General features: G+C 48.2%; 1 protein-coding gene across 3 annotated transcripts; it reads left to right on the top strand.

The window, feature by feature from the left end:
• Positions 1-707: 707 nt before the first annotated feature.
• LOC114691298 lies at positions 708-12322 on the top strand. 3 transcript variants are annotated; one of them, XM_037207525.1, is made up of 11 exons: positions 708-814; positions 5450-5527; positions 6682-6770; positions 7339-7454; positions 7862-8120; positions 8682-8823; positions 9774-9918; positions 10339-10512; positions 11235-11374; positions 11513-11632; positions 11940-12322. In XM_037207525.1, exons 2-10 carry the CDS (start codon positions 5496-5498, stop codon positions 11562-11564), a joined length of 1149 nt encoding a protein of 382 aa, XP_037063420.1. In that variant the 5' UTR covers positions 708-814; positions 5450-5495; the 3' UTR covers positions 11565-11632; positions 11940-12322. The 3 variants fall into 3 exon arrangements, with proteins under 3 accessions (XP_037063420.1, XP_037063422.1, XP_037063421.1); XM_037207527.1 differs by having other exon boundaries at positions 10339-10384; XM_037207526.1 differs by having other exon boundaries at positions 7874-8120.
• The last annotated feature ends 5896 nt before the right edge of the window (positions 12323-18218 follow it).

An 18218-nucleotide genomic window follows, 5' to 3' on the forward strand; every position in this document is an offset into this window, starting at 1 on the left:
CTCCTGAGAACCGTGCTGGGAGCAGGGCCTGTGGAGAAGGCAATAAGTAATCACCCTTTCCCCAAACCTGACGCTGAAGGGGTTAACCCAGCCGTGGCTAATTGAGCGAGGTAATGAGTGAGGAGGAGGGTGGCAGGGAGGGAGGAGGGCCACATGGTCTCAGCGGCACCAGAGATCAAGAAAAGTGCTTTCATTTATTTTCTTTCTTCCAAATAGGCTGCTTTTTGTGAGGGGACATTAGAGGGGACATTAGAGGCCAGCCATTGATCCCTGGTTAGTCTGGGTTAACTTTGATGGCTCTGAGTCCTGCAGGTAGAGAAGCGGGCTGGAGCGGCCTAAAACCCATTCATTGCATGTCTTTCAATGTGCAAGACAATTCTCTGTGACTGACTCCGGTTCTTCCCCCCCTACTTCTCCACATACCAACAGGTCCTCTGCCCAAGTTGGGTGCCTCATGGATGAGTAACAGGGAGGGAGGGATTTCCAGTGACAGGGGGCAGCAGGCAGGCCACATGTCCCCCAAGTTAGAGATAGCTGTGGGTCTACAGATCTCTTTGTGATCCTTCTTCTAACCACGCCAGGAATTCAGCCTCAGCCTGGAGGAGGGCCTGCTCCATCACTGCCTCCCTTTGGAACTGCTGGATTGCCTCTCCTGTTGCCATGGTGATCCCTATGGCTACCCAGGATACCCATTGCTGCTCCAGAATTCTCTACTTGAGCAGGGCAGCTCTCCCCTCGGCCTGTTTAGAACATCTCCCTTTTTACTATGGTGTGCTTGAGATCTGCAAAACCCAACACTGGCCTGGCCATCCAGGTGAGTCAGGATGGAAAGGGACTCCCCGAGACACTGGGCAAACAATCCAAAGTCAGGCCATCTCATCCCAGTCAAGGAGCTGGATACCACACTCCAAATCAGCCACCAAGCTCCCCGCCCCCGACACTGAACAAGGTCTTTCGACTCTGCACATGGGGACCAAGGGAGGGAGTGTCCCCCAGAAGGGGAAGAAGTAAAGAGGGTCTTGACAGAAAGGGGGTAGGCGAGAAGAAAGAGGGCTGGCGATTTGCTGACACCCTTCTTCTCCAAGTGGCTCTGAAGTCCCCACCTGCAGTCAGTAGGTCAGGTCAGGCAGAGGAGGCAGCCTTCTTTGGCTCCCCTTTGGCTCAGGAGATCCCTAAGTACACTTGCCTTCCTACTGGTCCCTGCTAAATCACCAGGAAGGCACTGGCCTCAGAGCTGGTCAATCTAGAAGCCCACATGCCTAGTATCTACCCAAAGGGATAGCGAAAAGAACTGTCAGGGTTTGGGAAAGACACAGCCCAAACCAGGATTGACAGGGGAGCTGTGAGAAGCCAGGCCAGGGGCTGTGAACTGTGTCCCCGGGGGAATCCAGGTGAAGCACTCAGACTCTTAGCCCCAGACAGAGTAGGAGAAGCATAGGTAAGCCAAGACACCGGTCTGGGTACATCGGCACTAAGGGAAGCCCAGGTTTGTATCTAGTCAACTCTAACCAGGAGAGAGAGCCCTGTTTCTGTGTCCTCACACCCTGGAATGAGAAAGGAGCTTTTAGAAGTAGCAAGGCCCTTAGCCGGGCAGTGGTGGCACACGCCTTTAATCCCAGCACGCAGGAGGCAGAGCCAGGTGGATCTCTGTGAGTTCGAGGCCAGCCTGGGCTACAGAGCGAGATCCAGGACAGGCACCAAGACTACACAGAGAAACCCTGTCTCAAAAAAACAAAACAAAACAAAAAGAAGTGGCAAGGCCCATAGCTAGTGCCGCAGCAGCCTCTGCTGGCCACCTTTGCCTTTCACACCTTGCCTAGATGAAGAGGCCAGGAGCCCTCCATCCCATCATGTTTGAGATGGTCCGGTTGACACCTGTGGGCTCCGCATAGTTAGTAATGCTATGCATTCTCTCTTAGAAGTACCTGGGTTCACACATGGCTCAGGAGCCTTCAATCACAGCTAAGTTCTGCGTCCCAGAAAGCCTTCAAGAACCCAGAGAGATAGGCTGAGCATTAAGATCTCTGACACCAGAGGTAGCGCATCTCTCTCTCTCTCTATCAGCAACACAGGAGATATAGATAGCTCAGAGTCCTCGGTCCCGGGCCAGGACTAAGGCTTCTTGACAGCCCCGCCTTGGAGAAGTGGGAAAGCAGATGTTGTGTAGGAGGGAGGGGACTTGAAGAAGAGCAGAAAGAGTGCAGAAAGACTGAGACTGATGCAGCCAGAGGGCAGGAAGCGCCCCAGGGTGCGACATGCTATTGATACATGTGTCCAGCAGGTGGCAACATGGCGCAGCCTGCGTTAGCCCTTTGAAGGGACTGCCTGAGCCTGCACCTGGCTCCTGGCCTCCTGCAGAGTCTCTCCTTTTGTTTGGTTCTTGGTCCACTTTCCCTCAGATGAGTCCTTAGGCTAAACTACAAAGTCACTAAAGAAGACATCTCATAAGCCCCATGCCTTCCAGCCCCAGGAGGGAGAAGGTGGAAGAACGAACGGCCAGGCCTGCCAACTCCGAGGCAGCAGGATTCCTGGATCCCTCTGTCTTGCATCAGTGCCTGGGAACCCTTTTTCCCTCCCTCACCTTGGTCAGGGATTCTGAGTACAGAAGTATATATAGACTGGTGGGATTTGGGAGAGTGTCGGCATATTCTGTCATCTGGAATTGCAGTATTGAGGAACAGCGGCCACACTCCTATTTCATAGAGCTCTACCCGACAGGTTTCCTGCACCGCCACCTTCTTCTGAGTCCCTTCCCCCAGTGACCAGACAATGGGAAGTCCCCGAAGGCACCCCCTGCCTACACAAGCATATAACTGTAGCCTGGGCGGCTGTCCTAGCACCCCAGTCCCAGACCACCCAGTCACTATCCTCCCAAGACTCCCTGGGCTGGGGAAAAGATGGAGTCTTATTTTCCCCAGGCAGGATGGGATCACTAAGAAAATAGATATAATCAAGATCTCCAAACCCCTGGAAGATTTGATGCCTTTTCAAAGGCAGTCAGCCACATCTGCATTCATTCATGAAATAGCCTCTAAGTCTGCAACGTCCCACTTGATTGTTGATTGGTTGGTTGGTTGGTTGGTTGGTTGGTTGGTTCTGAGAAAGAGTCTTGCTAGTATTGAAGGGTGATCTCAAATTCACAATGTTACCTAAACTCCTAATGATCCTCCTGCCTCAGCCTCCCAAATTGCAGAGATTAGAAGCATTGGCCACCACACCCAGGTTGCCAGCCTGCTCTTTCTTGCCCAGTTCTTTCTTACAAAGAAATCTTACCCTAGCCTCCAGTTGAATTCAACAAATATTTATTAAATGTCTTGAATAGACCGGGTTTTGTGCTGGCTGCTGGGGATTGTGGCCTCTGTCTCTAATAAACTCCTAAATCCAGCAGGCAGAGGAAAACATGAAGTCCACTGTACTACAGAGACCTTTACTGGAGTCGGGAGTCCAGCTCTTCACGAGAGTGAGGCCCCTGCTGCCACTGTGACAGCAGCGAGGGACCAGGAGACTCTCTAGGAAGGAAATGACATTTGAGCAGGATGCCAAAGGCTGAGGAAGGAGAGGGAGGAGGGAGGGGAAGTATCGGCCTGGAAGTGATGCTCAGCCACAGTGTGCAGCCCAGGGAGAGTCAGGAGGAGATGGGGGAGTCACGAGGCCGGGAAGGCTCTAGAGAGAAGGCTGCGGACACTGGATGTGCGCAGTACCTAAGGGCTCCATCGGGAATCTGTTGTCCACAGGACAGTCCTGACCTCGGCCGTCCCTGTCAGTGTCAGCCGTCATGAGTCTTCCTCTCTGCTCTCACAAAAAGCCACAGGCCCCCTTCCTCTGGGCCTGGCAAAGGCACCCCATAAATATCTGATTGGAAAGTTCCACATGCTAACATGACAGTTATCTGACCCACGGCACACAGGACCATCGGTTAGCCCAGCTAACTAGACCTCCTCTAAGGAGCTGGAGAGCAAAGCTCTGAATGCACTCTGGTCTCCTCACCCCGCCCCCGGCCCCGGCCCCGGAGTTCCCACCCAGCTGGTTATGAGCCCAAGGACCTCACCATCTCCAAATGGGATAAAAAGTCCCATGAAGCTCAGAGGAGACTCGGTCAGAAAGCAGATCCTGTGCCAGGAACATCGAAAATTTCTTAAGTAGAACTGGTTGACAGGGTACCCCTACTACCCCCCAGGTGGCTGCTTGAAGAGTGTCTGAGTCACACTTTCTCTTTAATTCACAAGGAATCTTCCCACACTGTGACTCAGAAGCTAAGTGCTGGCCTGCAAGGTGGCTCCTGCCTGTAATCTTAGCACGTGGGGTAGAAACAAGGGGATCAGGGGTTCAAGGTCATCCTTGGCAAGTTCAAGGCCAGGTGAAGGCCCCTGTTGCCAAGCCTGACAACCTGAGTTCCATGCCCTGGACCCACATGGTAGAGGCATAGAACTGATTCCCAGAAGCTGTCCTCTGATCATGCATATGCTTACACACACTCTCACACACACCATAAAATTTTGTTTTAAAAACACTGATTAAATTAGGAGCAGGAGAGGCAGGCCATAGTGGCAAATGCCTTTAATCCCAGCACTGGGGAGGCAGAGGCAGGCAGATTTCTGTGTATTCCAGGTGAGCCTGGTCTACAAAGCAAGTCCCAAGACAGGGCTACACAGAGAGATCCTGTTTTTTATATATATATATATATATATATATATATATATATATATATATATATGGGGCAGGCAATATCATCAGGCAGATGGCATTTGCTGCAAAGGACTGACGATCAGGTTTGACCCTTGGAGCCCACATAATGGTGGAAGGAGAAAGCCAACTCAACAAAGCTGCCCTCTGGCCTCCACACATGTGCCTTGGCATGCATGTTCCACGTCATACACACATGCACAATAATGATAAATAAAACTTAAGTTTTAGAAACATTGATTAAACTCTGGCACAGTTGGAGGTTACACAGAACATACTCTGACCAAGGAAGGCCCCCTGAGCTGGCAGCCTTGCTGGCTCACAATGGAGTCACAAAAGCATTAGCTCGGCTGGAAAGTGCTGCTAAAAAAGAGTTAGTCCGTTTTTATAAGCCTTGGGACGGATAATTCAGACAAATGGTGAAGCCACAGGAAAAGACAATTAAAAATGGCTAGTGTTGCTCCAGAATGAAATATACATGTGTCCCAAGAGGGATGACAGAGTGGGAAGTGTTCAGATGTGGGGGGAGGGGAGGGGGCACTACACAGGAACAGGCCCTGGGGCGGTGGTGTGAGGACTCACAGTGTAGGCCTCTCCAACTCTGTGTCTGCGACTCGTGTTATTAACACTGTGATCCCATGCATCAGCTGGGGACACTGGGAGCTCGAAAAGAAGAAATGCTTTAGATTTCATAGGTGGGAAAGGGCGGACGAACAGGAGTCTGCTGTCATCTTCCAGCTTCACGCTTCCTATTTTGTGATTGCAGGTTCTGAAAAGGAGCCAGCCACGGGCAAACCTACACAGCTGGCAGAATGCAGCTCAACCTCCTGTCTCAGGACACCTGGTGGGTGTGCAGGCTGGGCTGGATTGGAAACAAGGACAAGAAAGGCATTGAGGGGTCAGAGCTTAAGTATGCTGTACACCCTCACACACACACACACACACACACACACACACACACACACACACACACTGGACAATCACACACATGCATGCATATTTCACAACATATACACACATGCTCACACCCACCCATGCACACTGGGGGACAGTCACATACACACATACACATGCATACTTCACTGCGTGCACACACACACACACACACACACACACACACACACACATGCATACGTAGTTCACTGCATATTCACGTGCACAGAACAACAGAGACTCACAGCTGGACTTGAGTTAGTAACAGAGAGAAGACCCAGCAATCTTAAGGTCTGATATTTCCACAATCTCCCATTCCCCTAAATGCTGATGGTAACAGGTCATTGCTGGGGACGCAGCTGCCTCCTGCTCCTCTCCCTAGGCCAGTACAGTGGTCTTTACATATAGAGGAGGTCCATGGCAACCTAAGATACTAACCTCAGAGCCAATGCCTCTGTGTCACTCAGGAGCTGGAGAACAGAGGATGGCCATCATGTATGCTCTGTGACCATGGGTGGCTGTCCTCTGGCCATCTCTACCTGACATCCACCTCTTCAACCCTTCTTTATTCCCAGAGTTCCTTCCCTCTCACTGTATGCTCCCCTCCCTTTAATGCTGGCAGAGAAGGACACAGGTTTTTGTCCAGGCCCCATCAACCCCTCATTCCCAAGCCCCTACTACAGCTGCAGCTGCCCACATCCTGGAGGTAAAAGCCTAAAGCATCCAGCTTGGTCTGCTGGATTCTCTCACACTCACCCTGTCGTCTGCCTACTCCACTTGACACCTACCAGTCAAAAATGCCCCCTTCTTTACCAGCTAAAAGCCGTCTGTCCTTTCCCAGTCTCCCTTGAACCTTAGACACATGGCCTTCCACTTGGTCTGATACCTGACCACAAAAATCAGCCCACAGACCCATCTCTCCTTTCTGTCCCCGTGGAGCTAGAAAGGCCTCTTCAAGGTCCTGGAGTGTAGGCTTGCAACTTGGATGAAAGCAAGGAGCAAAATGCCTGTGTGGCTCTCCCTAGTTATTCCGTTTCTCGACACTCTCCTTTCTCTACCCCTTAGGAGACATGGACACCATGGTGCCTACCTCGGGCCTATTGAAAGGGAGTCTCCCTTGACTCTCCGGGGGTCCCCTGTCAGCCATCTTTACTGTAAGTCACCCATTCCCAACAGCCGCAACATTCAAAGCCAGAAGGAAGAACAAAACAATCCTGAAATGTTTTGAGAACAACTGCTTTTACAGTTTGGGGTGTAGCTCAGTTTTCAGGGCAATTTCCTAGGGTGCACCAAGCACTGCGTTACATTTGCTGAATAAATGGGGTGTGGTGGTGCGTGCCTGTAATCCCATCACTTGGGAGGTGGAAGCTGAAGATCAGAAATTCAAGGCTATCTTTAGCTATGTAGGTAATTCTTGGCTACATAAGGCTCTCTCAGAAGAAAATAATAAAGGGAAGGAGGAAGGAAGGATGGGAGGGAGGGAGGAAGAGATGGAGGAAGACTGCCTTTGCCATGGACCCCTAAATGCTGAGAGCCATCCCCATTCCACTCCAACCCTTCCCCTCAAGTTCTCACACTGATCTAGTCTCAAATAAATTAACGCTGGGACCTGTCTGGACATAATGCCCATGCCTTCCTCTCGCCTTGGTGAGAGAGGGCTTGCAGAAAGCTGCCCATAGGTAGGAGAGCTAAGATGGTCCTTAGTTCTTTTCCCTACTCTAGACATTCTCTCTCCTGGGGACAGAAGAGCCTACCCGCTGGATGACTCATCCAATTCTATCCAGAGACAGCCCCTGGCTGTCCCCATGGGGCTTGAGGACAGTGCCCCCGGTGTTCAGGTAAAGTTAAGTACTCAAATCAAGCCCCAACTCATGCCACCAATGGCAGCACCGTCTAGGAAGATCACAACCATTTAAGAGACTATTATACACTTAACTATATGCCAAGCACAATGCTAAGTCCTTAGTTCAGATCTCCTCAGGAACCCAGAAAGGAGTCTGTTTTGCTGATTTTGCAAGTAATGACATGGTAGCTCAGACAAGTAACTTTCCAGTTGACACTGGCAAGTGTTTTCTCTAGGACACCAAGAACACACACACACACACACACACACACAAACATACACACACACAGAGACACACAAACACACACACACACACACACACACACACACACACACACACACACACACTTCCCCTATGTAACCCCAGCAGTGACCCCTCTGACCAAGTGAACTTCCCAGCAGACACAGCAGCAGCAGCAGCAGCAGCAGCAGCAGCAGCCTGGGGTTGCTCTCCAGGAGCTGGAAAAGGAGGAAATCGCCCCGACAGATGTTAAATACCGCCTGCAGCTGCTTGAGGAGGCTCCATTGCAGAGAGAGAGTTCAAGCGTACACAACCAGTTCTACAAGCCTGCATGGGTCCCAGTCAGCAAGACCCACAGAGAATGGTTCAAGCCCTGGAAGATGGGCAATGTGGTACATGAGGACGAGCCCTCCCATCCAGGTGAGAATTAATGGGGGGTGGGAGCTAAGAGGGAGTGGAGAAGGACATTGGACATAAAGCAGTGTCTGAACCCTCTGTTCCCAGACACCTTGTTTAGTCCTATCCAGGAGCATCCCTGTGCCCCAGACAGATCCCAGGGGTGGAGGACAGTGCAGGGCAAAGGCTTGATTCTCAGTAGCCCTTCAGGCTTTGTCTGGCTACAAGTCGGCCGGGAGCACTCTGGAGGGTGCCATGATTCCTGCCTCACTGCAGCCTTCCATCCTTCCTCCTTCCATCCTTCCTCCTTCCACCCTTCCTCCTTCCATCCTTCCTCCTTCCATCCTTCCTCCTTCGGTTGGGCCTGATGGTAGCCCTGCAGGCCAGGTTTTCAAAACGAAGGGATGGATTGAGACTGGGCTGTAGCTTAGTCCACAGAGTGTCTGACTAGCATGCATGAAGCCCTGGGTTTGAGCTCCATTATTGCATAAGGCAGGCATGGTGAGACACACCCATAATCCCAAGGTAGAAGCCAGAAGATCAGAAGGTCGAGGCCATCCTCAGTTCCATACATAACGCTTCCAGGTCACATTCAGGGCAGAAGAATAGCACCAAGAGGACATCTGAACCACGAGGAGCACCTCAACCAGGACCAGACCAACACCCAAGCCCCAGTGTGGAGTCAAGTTCTCTCACCTGGTCTAGATAAGAGCAGTCAAGGGATCACGTGAGTAGCCAGAACTGAGAGCAAGCCTGTCAGCGGCAGGAGGCAGGGCTGTGTGGGTGTGAGAAGAGCAGGGAGGAGCCTATTACTCAAGGGTCTGGTAATGTTAGAAGTCTGCCATCTGTCACCTCAGAGAGACAGTCGTCAAACCCCAGAGCAAAGGGCGCGTTCCTCGTGAATCTTGGACTTCCCTCGAGCTCAGCTTTAACTTAGGCTTTTGACTTCACCTGAGATTTGAGCAAGGGGCAAACTGGTACGGGAGTGGGGGTCCTAAATCCAGGGCCATCCCTGTCCCCTGCGCATTCATGGGAGACATAAAGTCCCCAGTGCAAGATAGGAAGGCCCAGGTTTATCAATCTCACTGAAGTACAAAGTATCTTCCTCCTGCCCTCTCTGGCCCCAGAAAGCCCTCTCGCTCATCCCTACCCAGTTAGGAAGCCCGGCTTGAACCCAGAGACACTACTGTGTGCTTTACAAATGGCCCACAGCTGTAGGCTGAGGAGGTGACACGCTCCCCAAAGTGACCCATGCATCAGCCTCGTGACACAGAAGAAAGCTATACACCCTGCCAGCAGATACATGTCCAAGCTTCTTTTCACAGAGCCTCCATTCTCTAAGCGGCAGCCCCCAGCTGCCTGCGAGGAGGTTTGTAGTACGCTCCCTGTGGTCCTATCGTGTGGTGGCAGGTGTCTCATCTTCTCTGCTAAGACACAGCATGATAACAGAGGGATATGAAAAAGAAACCGATAAAATAAATTTAAAATTTCCTTTCCAGAGAAGCAATACAGACATTTTCATTTGAAAGTACCCGAAAATACATTGTTTCCTTTAGGCAAACCCACCAATGAAAGGCAAGGAGGCAAGCCCATGCCACGGGGCCCTTCTGCTTAGGTCACCCGGGTCAGCTCAGAGGGAGAGGTCACCACCAGTGGAATCTTTTCTTCCCTATGCAGCCAATCCACACAGCGTGTGGCGAGGGAAGTGGCACCTGGCTGGCCCACGACCCACGCACATCAGGAGCCGAGCCAGACCAAGCAGGGGATAGCCATTACGGGGACAAAGAGAGCTGCCAAGTTTGATGAAGCCACAGCATCCAGGGTAAAGTGCGCTAGTGTCCCTGTCAAGAGGTAACTAGGGCAGGGTGTGGCCCACTTGGCCGAGTGCTGCCTTAACATGCATGAAGCCCCAGGTTGGATTTCCAGCACCTTATAAACTAGGGGTAGTGGTTCCTGTCTATAGTCTCAGTGCTGGGAATGTGGAAGGCAGAGGGTCGGAAGTTCAAGGTCATCCTTGGCTACATATTGACTTGCTCAAGCTACATGATACCCTGTTTAGAAAAGAAAGGTCAGAAGGTCCCAATCGCTCCTTCAGGGAACAGAGAACAATAGAGCCTGTCACCGCTTTCATTATCTTGGGAAATCCAGAAACGTGGCTTTCCCTACCCCACAACCTCTCCCAGACTCTGAGCACTTCCTGCTGCCGAAGCACAAGACAGTTAAAGCTGCCCTTCTTTCCCAGATGTCCTGTCTGCCACCTCTCAAGCTCCTGTCGAGAAGAGTCAAGAGTAAGTGCCCCCCCAACACACCTGGAATCCTCCAAGTCAAATTCCAAACAGACCTGACCGGCAGGCACTTCTTCCAAGACTGGAGGGCTCAGCCCCAAGGGCGCTATGGAAGCCATGAAAAACCCCTGGTAGGAACTGCAGAGCAGTTTATCTTAGAAAAACAAACCAAACCAAGCAACCCCCTTTTGGTATTATTATTTTATTTTCTGTGTATGGGTGTTTTGCCTGCATGCACCTCTGTGCACCACAAACGCACCTGGTGCCTGTGGAGACCAGAAGAGGGCATCAGATCCCCAGGAACTGGAGTTCCAGAGGGTTGTGAGCTGGCCGCCAGTGCTCTTAACCACTGAGCCACCTCCTAGTGGGTGACTTTACCCACTGAGCCAGTGACTCACCTGCCTTCAGAGAGATTTTGAACAAGAATAGTTGCCAACCCTGCTTACTGAGCAGTAAGGACTCCATTTTTATGTCTATTATACTATTATTGTTGTTATATACATGCACGTGTGTATGTCTGTGTCTGGATGTGGGTATACACATTTGAAGGCAGGTGACCTCAAGCCAGAGACGTCTGGTCCCCTGGAGCTGGAGTTAGAGATGGTTATGTGAGCTATTCAACTTGGGTGCTGGGGACCCAACTCATGTCCTCCGCAAAAAGCAGTACATGTTCTCAACCACTGAGCCATCTCTCCAGCCCCTAGAGATTCCATTCTTACCTGAGGCAAAACAAAATCATATTCCTTGTGATTCCTTAACTGACCAAGGGCTCAGACTGTAATATGCAGAGGACGGGACTTCAGTCCTTTGTCAGCTGACTGTCCTGTTTGCCCCCCATGCTCCGGGCTCACAGGTGCCATCTGAGGATCAAGTCAACCCCAGGCTCACCTACATGCCCTTGTTTACTCAAAGAGTGAAGCTGTACAAGCCCAAGGCCAACGGCATCAAGCATGAGACAAATGCTTCCTCCGCTGAGCAGGGAAAATCCATCAGGTATGAGGGTGAGACCCGTCGTTCCCAGGCACAGTACCTTAGTCTGCACCGGCAACCGAGGCCTGTGTCAGTCAAAGGACAGACGTGACTCGGCTCCAGCTTGGACCCATAATCTCTCTGCCTGCTTTCCCGGGCCAGCTCCAGAATTTCGGCCTCAAAAACAGAACCTGTGGAAAACCAGACTGCCTGAGTAACTTCTGGAAAAACCCCACGGAAGCCGTGGCTGTAATCCCAGCACGCAGCCGAGCTAAGACTGATGTAAGTTCCAGGCCAGCTTGGGTTGTAGTGTGAGACCCTGTCACACATGTCCCAGGCATGATGGTACACAGCTCTAATCATAGCACTTGGGAGGTGGAGGTGCAAGGATCCCTGTACTACTCAAGGAGTTTGAGGATAGCCTGGGCTACATGAGACCATGTCTAAAAGAGAGAGAGAGAGAGAGAGAGAGAGAGAGAGAGAGAGAGAGAGAGAGAGAGAGAGAGAAGAAAGAAAGAAAGAAAAACAAGCAAACAAATAAACAAAGAAAACAACCCCAAAGATTTCTAAGATGCCCTCCTCATCCTAGACTCAGCTCTGGGACCAGTTGCGGCCATTCTTCCCACCGTCCCTGTGACGTCTCACGAGGCTGCAGGGTAAGGGTGAGTCATCTTTGGGAAGGAATGCTGTTCCTTGTGTCCCAGAAGGGCAAGTGTGTTCCGGAAGACCTGAGAGGAAAGGTCAGTAATTTCTCTAATCCATGAGGCAATGGACGAGCATCCGGGCTTCTCCCGAAAGCACCGCCAATGACTTACATTCTGCTCAAGCCACCTGAGGGGCTGCTCCTGACTTCCTTTTTAAACCGAGATAGACTGCACACACTGTAAGAGTTGCCCTTTGCACATGTACAGTTCCGTGGCTGCCTGTATTGTTCACTGATTAAATCCATGTGGTGGTGGCACACACTCACAATTCCAGTGTTTTGGAGACTGAGGCAGGGGGATTGCTGGGACCTCAAGGCTAGCCCGAGCCACAGAGTGAAACCCTGTCTTAAACAAAACAAAATTAAATAAAAAAAAAAAATTTAAGCCTAGACCTGAGAGTAGAGGAGAAGGCACAGGACGCAGTCGAGGACAAAAGGTTCTGAATTGTATTAAAAGGGAGAGAATGTGTGAAATAACTGAGAGGGCGAAAGTGCCTTGCGGAGCAAGCCTGCTGACCGAAGTTTAGTCCCTGGAACCCATGGCGGACGGAGAGACCTGATGTCCCAGAGTTGTCCTCTACTCTCCATGTGTATACATGGCATGTCCATACCTGGACACACACACACACACACACACACACACACACACACACTCACACACCATATACATGCAAACGCACTATACCTCACAATAACAATAAAATTTTTAAATGTCTTCCAGGTACAGAAAGGTCCCCCAAACCCAAGAAAGATTCCATTCAAAATCTAACTATTAGGTAACGGTCTTGAAAATGTGATCTTAGGTGTAGTGGGGAAGTAAGGTATAAGTAGAAGGTAAGCTTCCTTATCCTTGGAACTACTCAAGACACACTTTTTTTTTTTTTTTTAAATTGAGACAGGGTCTCTCTACATAGCCCTGGAACATAGCTGTCCTGGATAGTAAACTAGACCAGCCTCGAACGCAAAGAGATCCACCTGCTTCTGCACTGGGATTAAAAACGTGCACCACCACACCCAAGTGTATGCAGACCAGGACACTATGAGCCTCAACTGAGAAAAGGCATGCCACACTGCCCTCTCGTGACCAGCCTAGGGAATGACAGCCAGCCACAAGCTAGGCAGGCTACAAGCTAGGGATCTCTGGAGAAAGGCACAGAAACCCTATACATCTTAATTAAGGCCAACTAAGCGCAAAGCCTACCCGGAACAGAATCTTTATTCTCTTCCTACATTTCAGTCTCTGCTTTAAAACATAATAAACTCCTCTGTGGTAAGGGAAAACAGATTAAGGATTTCTAAAGCACCTGAGTCTAAGACAAACATTGTCCCTGAGAAGCTGTGAGACCTTTAAAACTGCAGTTAGAACATGAACCAGTGTATCTAGAAGACCACTGCACAAAAGGGCTGTGACGATGGACTAGGACCTGAATGCGCTCACCGCCACCTGGATCCAAGGCAAGCGTCTGACTTGCTTCCTGAAGAAGAGCCTCAGAAGCCTGGGTCTAGAGCCTGGATTCCTTGGAGGCATTTTAAAGGCTTTTAAAACAAATTTTAAAATTATATTTTTATTTCCTTTTTGTGTGTAGGCAGGTGGATGCATGCCATGGTGTGTGTCTATGGAGGTGTGTCTATGGAGGGTGTCTATAGAGGTGTGTCTATGGAGGTGTGTCTGTCTATAGAGGTGAGTCTATGGAGGAGTGTATAGAGGGTATCTATGGAGGTGTGTTTGTCTATGGAGGTGTGTCTATGGAGATGTGTCTGTCTAGGGAGTCTATGGAGGTGTGTCTATGGAGATGTGTCTATGGAGGTGTGTCTATGGAGGTGTGTCTGTCTATGGAGGTGTGTCTATGGAGGGTGTCTATGGAGGTGTATCTATGGAGGTGTGTCAATGGAGGAGTGTATGGAGGTGTGTCTATGAAGGGTGTCTATTGAGGTGTGTTTGTCTATGGAGGTGTGTCTATGGAGATGTGTCTGTCTAGGGAGTCTATGGAGGTGTGTCTATGGAGGTGTGTCTATGGAGGTGTGTGTGGAGGTGTGTCTATGGAGGTGTGTCTGTCTATGGAGGTGTGTCTATGAAGGGTGTCTATGGAGGTGTGTCTATGAAGGGTGTCTATGAAGGGTGTCTATGGAGGTGTGTCTATGAAGGGTGTCTATGGAGGTGTATCTATGGAGGGTGTCTATGGAGGTGTGTCTATGGAGGGTGTCTATGGAGGTGTGTCTATGAAGGGTGTCTATGGAGGTGTGTCTATGGAGGTGTGTCTATGGAGGTCTGAGGACAACTTGCAGGAGTCAGTTCTTTCCCTCTGCCATGTGGGACCTGGGGACCGAACTGGAATCATCAGACTTGGCAGCAAGTGCCTTTATCACTGAGCCATCTTCCTATCCCCAAAGGTCTTTTCTTTTGTTGGGGTAGAGGTCAATTTTAGAATTCGATATCTGGTAGAGACAGTCTACCCAGTGCCTCTGATCTTAAGATCTTATGTAACTACCAGACATTACCAAACTGAGAGATGGAACACTGGCAATTTCTATGAACTAAAGTGTAGGCCTTACTTAGATTTACCAGCTTTCCCATTAATGACCTGTTTTGACTTCTTTTGTTTTGTTTGTTTGTTTTAAGACAGGGTTTCATGTAGCCCCAGGCCGACCTCCAACTCCCAGGAAACCATGAACTTCTGATCCTCCTGCCTACATCTCCCAAGTGATGGGATTATAGGCACACACAGTGTCTGGTTTATACGGTGCTTGGGATTGAACACAGGGCACTCTACCAACTGAAAACCCTAACCCCTCGGGTTTTCAGAGGACCAGATGAGCAAGAGTGGTGGAGAGAACAAAAACAGCAGCTTCCGGCTCCAATGGCCACACTTTAATTTGTAGAATTTTCCATCTCACAAATACAGATTATATACGTAATCAATTTCTTCTTCTTCTTCTTCTTCTGAGACTGAGTCTTATGTAACCCACACTGGCCTCCAGCTCACTATGAATCCGATGATGACCTTGAACTCCTTCCTGATGCCCCTGCCTCAGCCTCCTGAATACTGGGGTGCCAGGATGCTGGCTGTGGAGATTTACAGGTATAATCTTCTTGCAGAAGTAACAGAACTCTAAGGACGGCACAGCCGCTGTGAGAAGCCTGAATTAAGCTCCTACCAGGGTCCAGGGTCAGGGAAGGGCTTCACTCATTCCTTGGAGGTAGAGTGCTAACTTTTTTTTTAAGAGAGGGTACTGAAACTGGCTTTGAACTCCTGATCTTCCTGCCTCCATTTCCCAAATTCTGGGATGACAAACAAGTCGCCATGCCCAGCTTTTGTTTTCAATGCTTTTTTTTTCATAATCATTTTATTGATTCTTTGGGAATTTCACATCATGTACCCCAATCCCACTAATTTCCCAGTCCTTCTATATCTACACTCCATCCTTGTAACTTCCCCGGAAAGAAAATAAAAAATTAAAATTAAAAAACAAAACAAACAACAAAGTGAAGTGCCTGATGAAGTGATTATTTATTTATATTGTTCTATTATTAAATAAAGCTTGGGAGTCAGATATTGGGATAAAAACATGATAGATCCAAAGAGGACAGAGGAATAATCAGCTGACCCTGCCTCTCCACATTTCCAGATTGAAAAGATCACACATCTTTCTAAGCCCTCCCTACTACTTCCTGTGCCCTCCTATCTCAGTCCTCCAAAACCTCTATGGCTAATTCTGGTCAGCTGAATGCTGACTCGGCCCCCTGATTCAAGGTTTAACTTTATTGGTAGTCTCCGAATGTCAGTGAGAACAAATCTCTTGCAACATTTTCCCTTTTGTCTAACTCTAACACAGTAAAACTATATATAATAAGAACAATTATCCCAGGAAAGGTGCAAAGCTACACAGAGAAACCCTGTCTCAAAAAAAAAAAAAGAACAATCATCAGGTATTGTCTAAATAAAAATGAAAGGTTTTAAGTTTAACAAAGTAAAACTGTACAATAAGAACAAGTATCATGTAAGAATTACATGCACAATGTCCAGTCCATTTGCATTTGGCAAATTCAGAGACAATACTCTATTATCTATCCTATCTTGGTGAGTCCAAAGTTTTGTACCTAATTCACTTTCTATCATAACTTGTATATCATCCTAAATATATCTTTTTAGAACTTAAAACATTTTCTTAGCTAAACAACTTAAACTTTTATGTTTCTCAACCTTATAAACTTTACATCTCCTTTATAGGTTTTTTTTTCCTCTGAATTTTATAACAAGGAAAACTGTAACACTATAACTATCTATTCTTCAACACCATCAGAGACCCAAGAAGAATATAATATGACCTGAGTGAACAGGAAGTGCAGAGCAAACAACTTCCCAAACTATATAGATGAAAAAGACAGCTGGCTTCCTGGACAATCACCCAAGTTTCCTCTGCAATGTTGGGGCATCCATGTCCAGCCTACAGACCTGGTATATGTATTTGACAGACTTTTCTGTGAAGCAGGAATTTTGAAGGACCATTCTATCTTGTCTTAGCAAAGCTTGGCATTTACTTTATTTTGTGTTTTGCTTGTCCAATTTAGACAGCATACTGTCAGCAGCAAGGCAGTTTCTTGCCCGGTGGCTAACTTTGCCACAATAAAAGCAAACTCTATATGAAGGTTCTTCTATGCCCATCATCCTTTAAAAAAAAAAAAAAGTAAATTGATGCTGTCAGGAGCAGATGTGTCTCACTGTCATGAAAAGCCTTAGGTTATTAAAACATCTTAAAGCCAGGCGGTGGTGGCGCATGCCTTTGATCCCAGCATTGGGGAGGCAGAGCCAGGCGGATCTCTGTGAGTTCGAGGCCAGCCTGGACTACCAAGTGAGTTCCAGGAAAAGGTGCAAAGCTACACAGAGAAACCCTGTCTCGAAAAACCAAAAAAAAAAAAAAAAATCTTAAATGCCATATTCTGTAGGTCTCTGAAGTGTCTGAAGACCATCTATCTACCTAAAATATGTTTCACCTTGAAAACATACCTAACATGACCACAACTTTGATTGTTATAGATGACTAACTACTAACTCGCACTTCTTATTATCCTAAATAGCTTTCAAGGACTAGAACTTTATATTTTTAAGTGAGCTACATAAGTACAACATCTTAAACAAGATAGAAGCAATATATACAATATGTTCTAACAGAAATAATCTTAAATTTGTATCAATATACAAAAATCCATACCAATGTAAAATATTTGAAATTAACAGTTGTTTAGTTTAAAAGTAGATTCAATAATCTACCCTTTTATCCTATCATTCCTATATCCCCATTTTCTTTTCAGAAGAAATCCCTGAATCTAACCTCCTTTGCTTAGTTTTTTCCCTGACCATGTACAGTAACAACTTGCAATCAACCCCCCTAGACAATGACCATAAGCCACTTACTCTACCTCTTGGGAATGTGGGCATCATGTTCTTAAAATTACTTCCCGATGTCTGGGAGAGATGGCATTTTTAGGAAACCCTGAGAAAATTTAGATAGTGGTCAAGTCTTGGAAGAACTAGCTATTATCCAGTCTTGGTGTAATGGGAAAGTGCAGGGTTTATCTGTAGTCCCAACTGCAGTAATCTTTGAGGCTGGACCTTCTTAGCTAACTGCTTTAAAGTTGTCCTGAGCAGTCTGTAGTCCAAAGCGGAACTTTGGGTGGTATTTGTCAGTTTGGTGGCATTAACACAATTCAGAGGGACTAGTTTTTGCAGGGCCCATCATCTTCTTGGAGACATCAAAGGTCACTGCCAGGAATGGTCATGGGTCACTGCAGAACACTTAAACATTTCAAATGTCATATGTAGCAGATCTCTGAGAGGTTAAAGGACCACAATTTGTTAAGTACATCCAGAGTACAGAAACTTAGTTCCTAGTTACCTGCTTCAGACTCAAGCTGAAAGCACTTACAAGAAGCTAGATGAAGCCTATTTCTAGAATTAGTTAGTACTCTATATGACCATTAATATCATGACAGAAAATTTAAATATATATAGTAATCCTAAAAATTCTAAGATAATAATTATACCTTAAAAGTTTTAAACATCAGCCGGGCGGTGGTGGCGCACGCCTTTAATCCCAGCACTCGGGAGGCAGAGCCAGGCGGATCTCTGTGAGTTCGAGGCCAGCCTGGGCTACCAAGTGAGTTCC

Source organism: Peromyscus leucopus, chromosome 7, assembly GCF_004664715.2.
Source record: "Peromyscus leucopus breed LL Stock chromosome 7, UCI_PerLeu_2.1, whole genome shotgun sequence".
In the NCBI taxonomy this organism is placed as follows: domain Eukaryota; kingdom Metazoa; phylum Chordata; class Mammalia; order Rodentia; family Cricetidae; genus Peromyscus; species Peromyscus leucopus.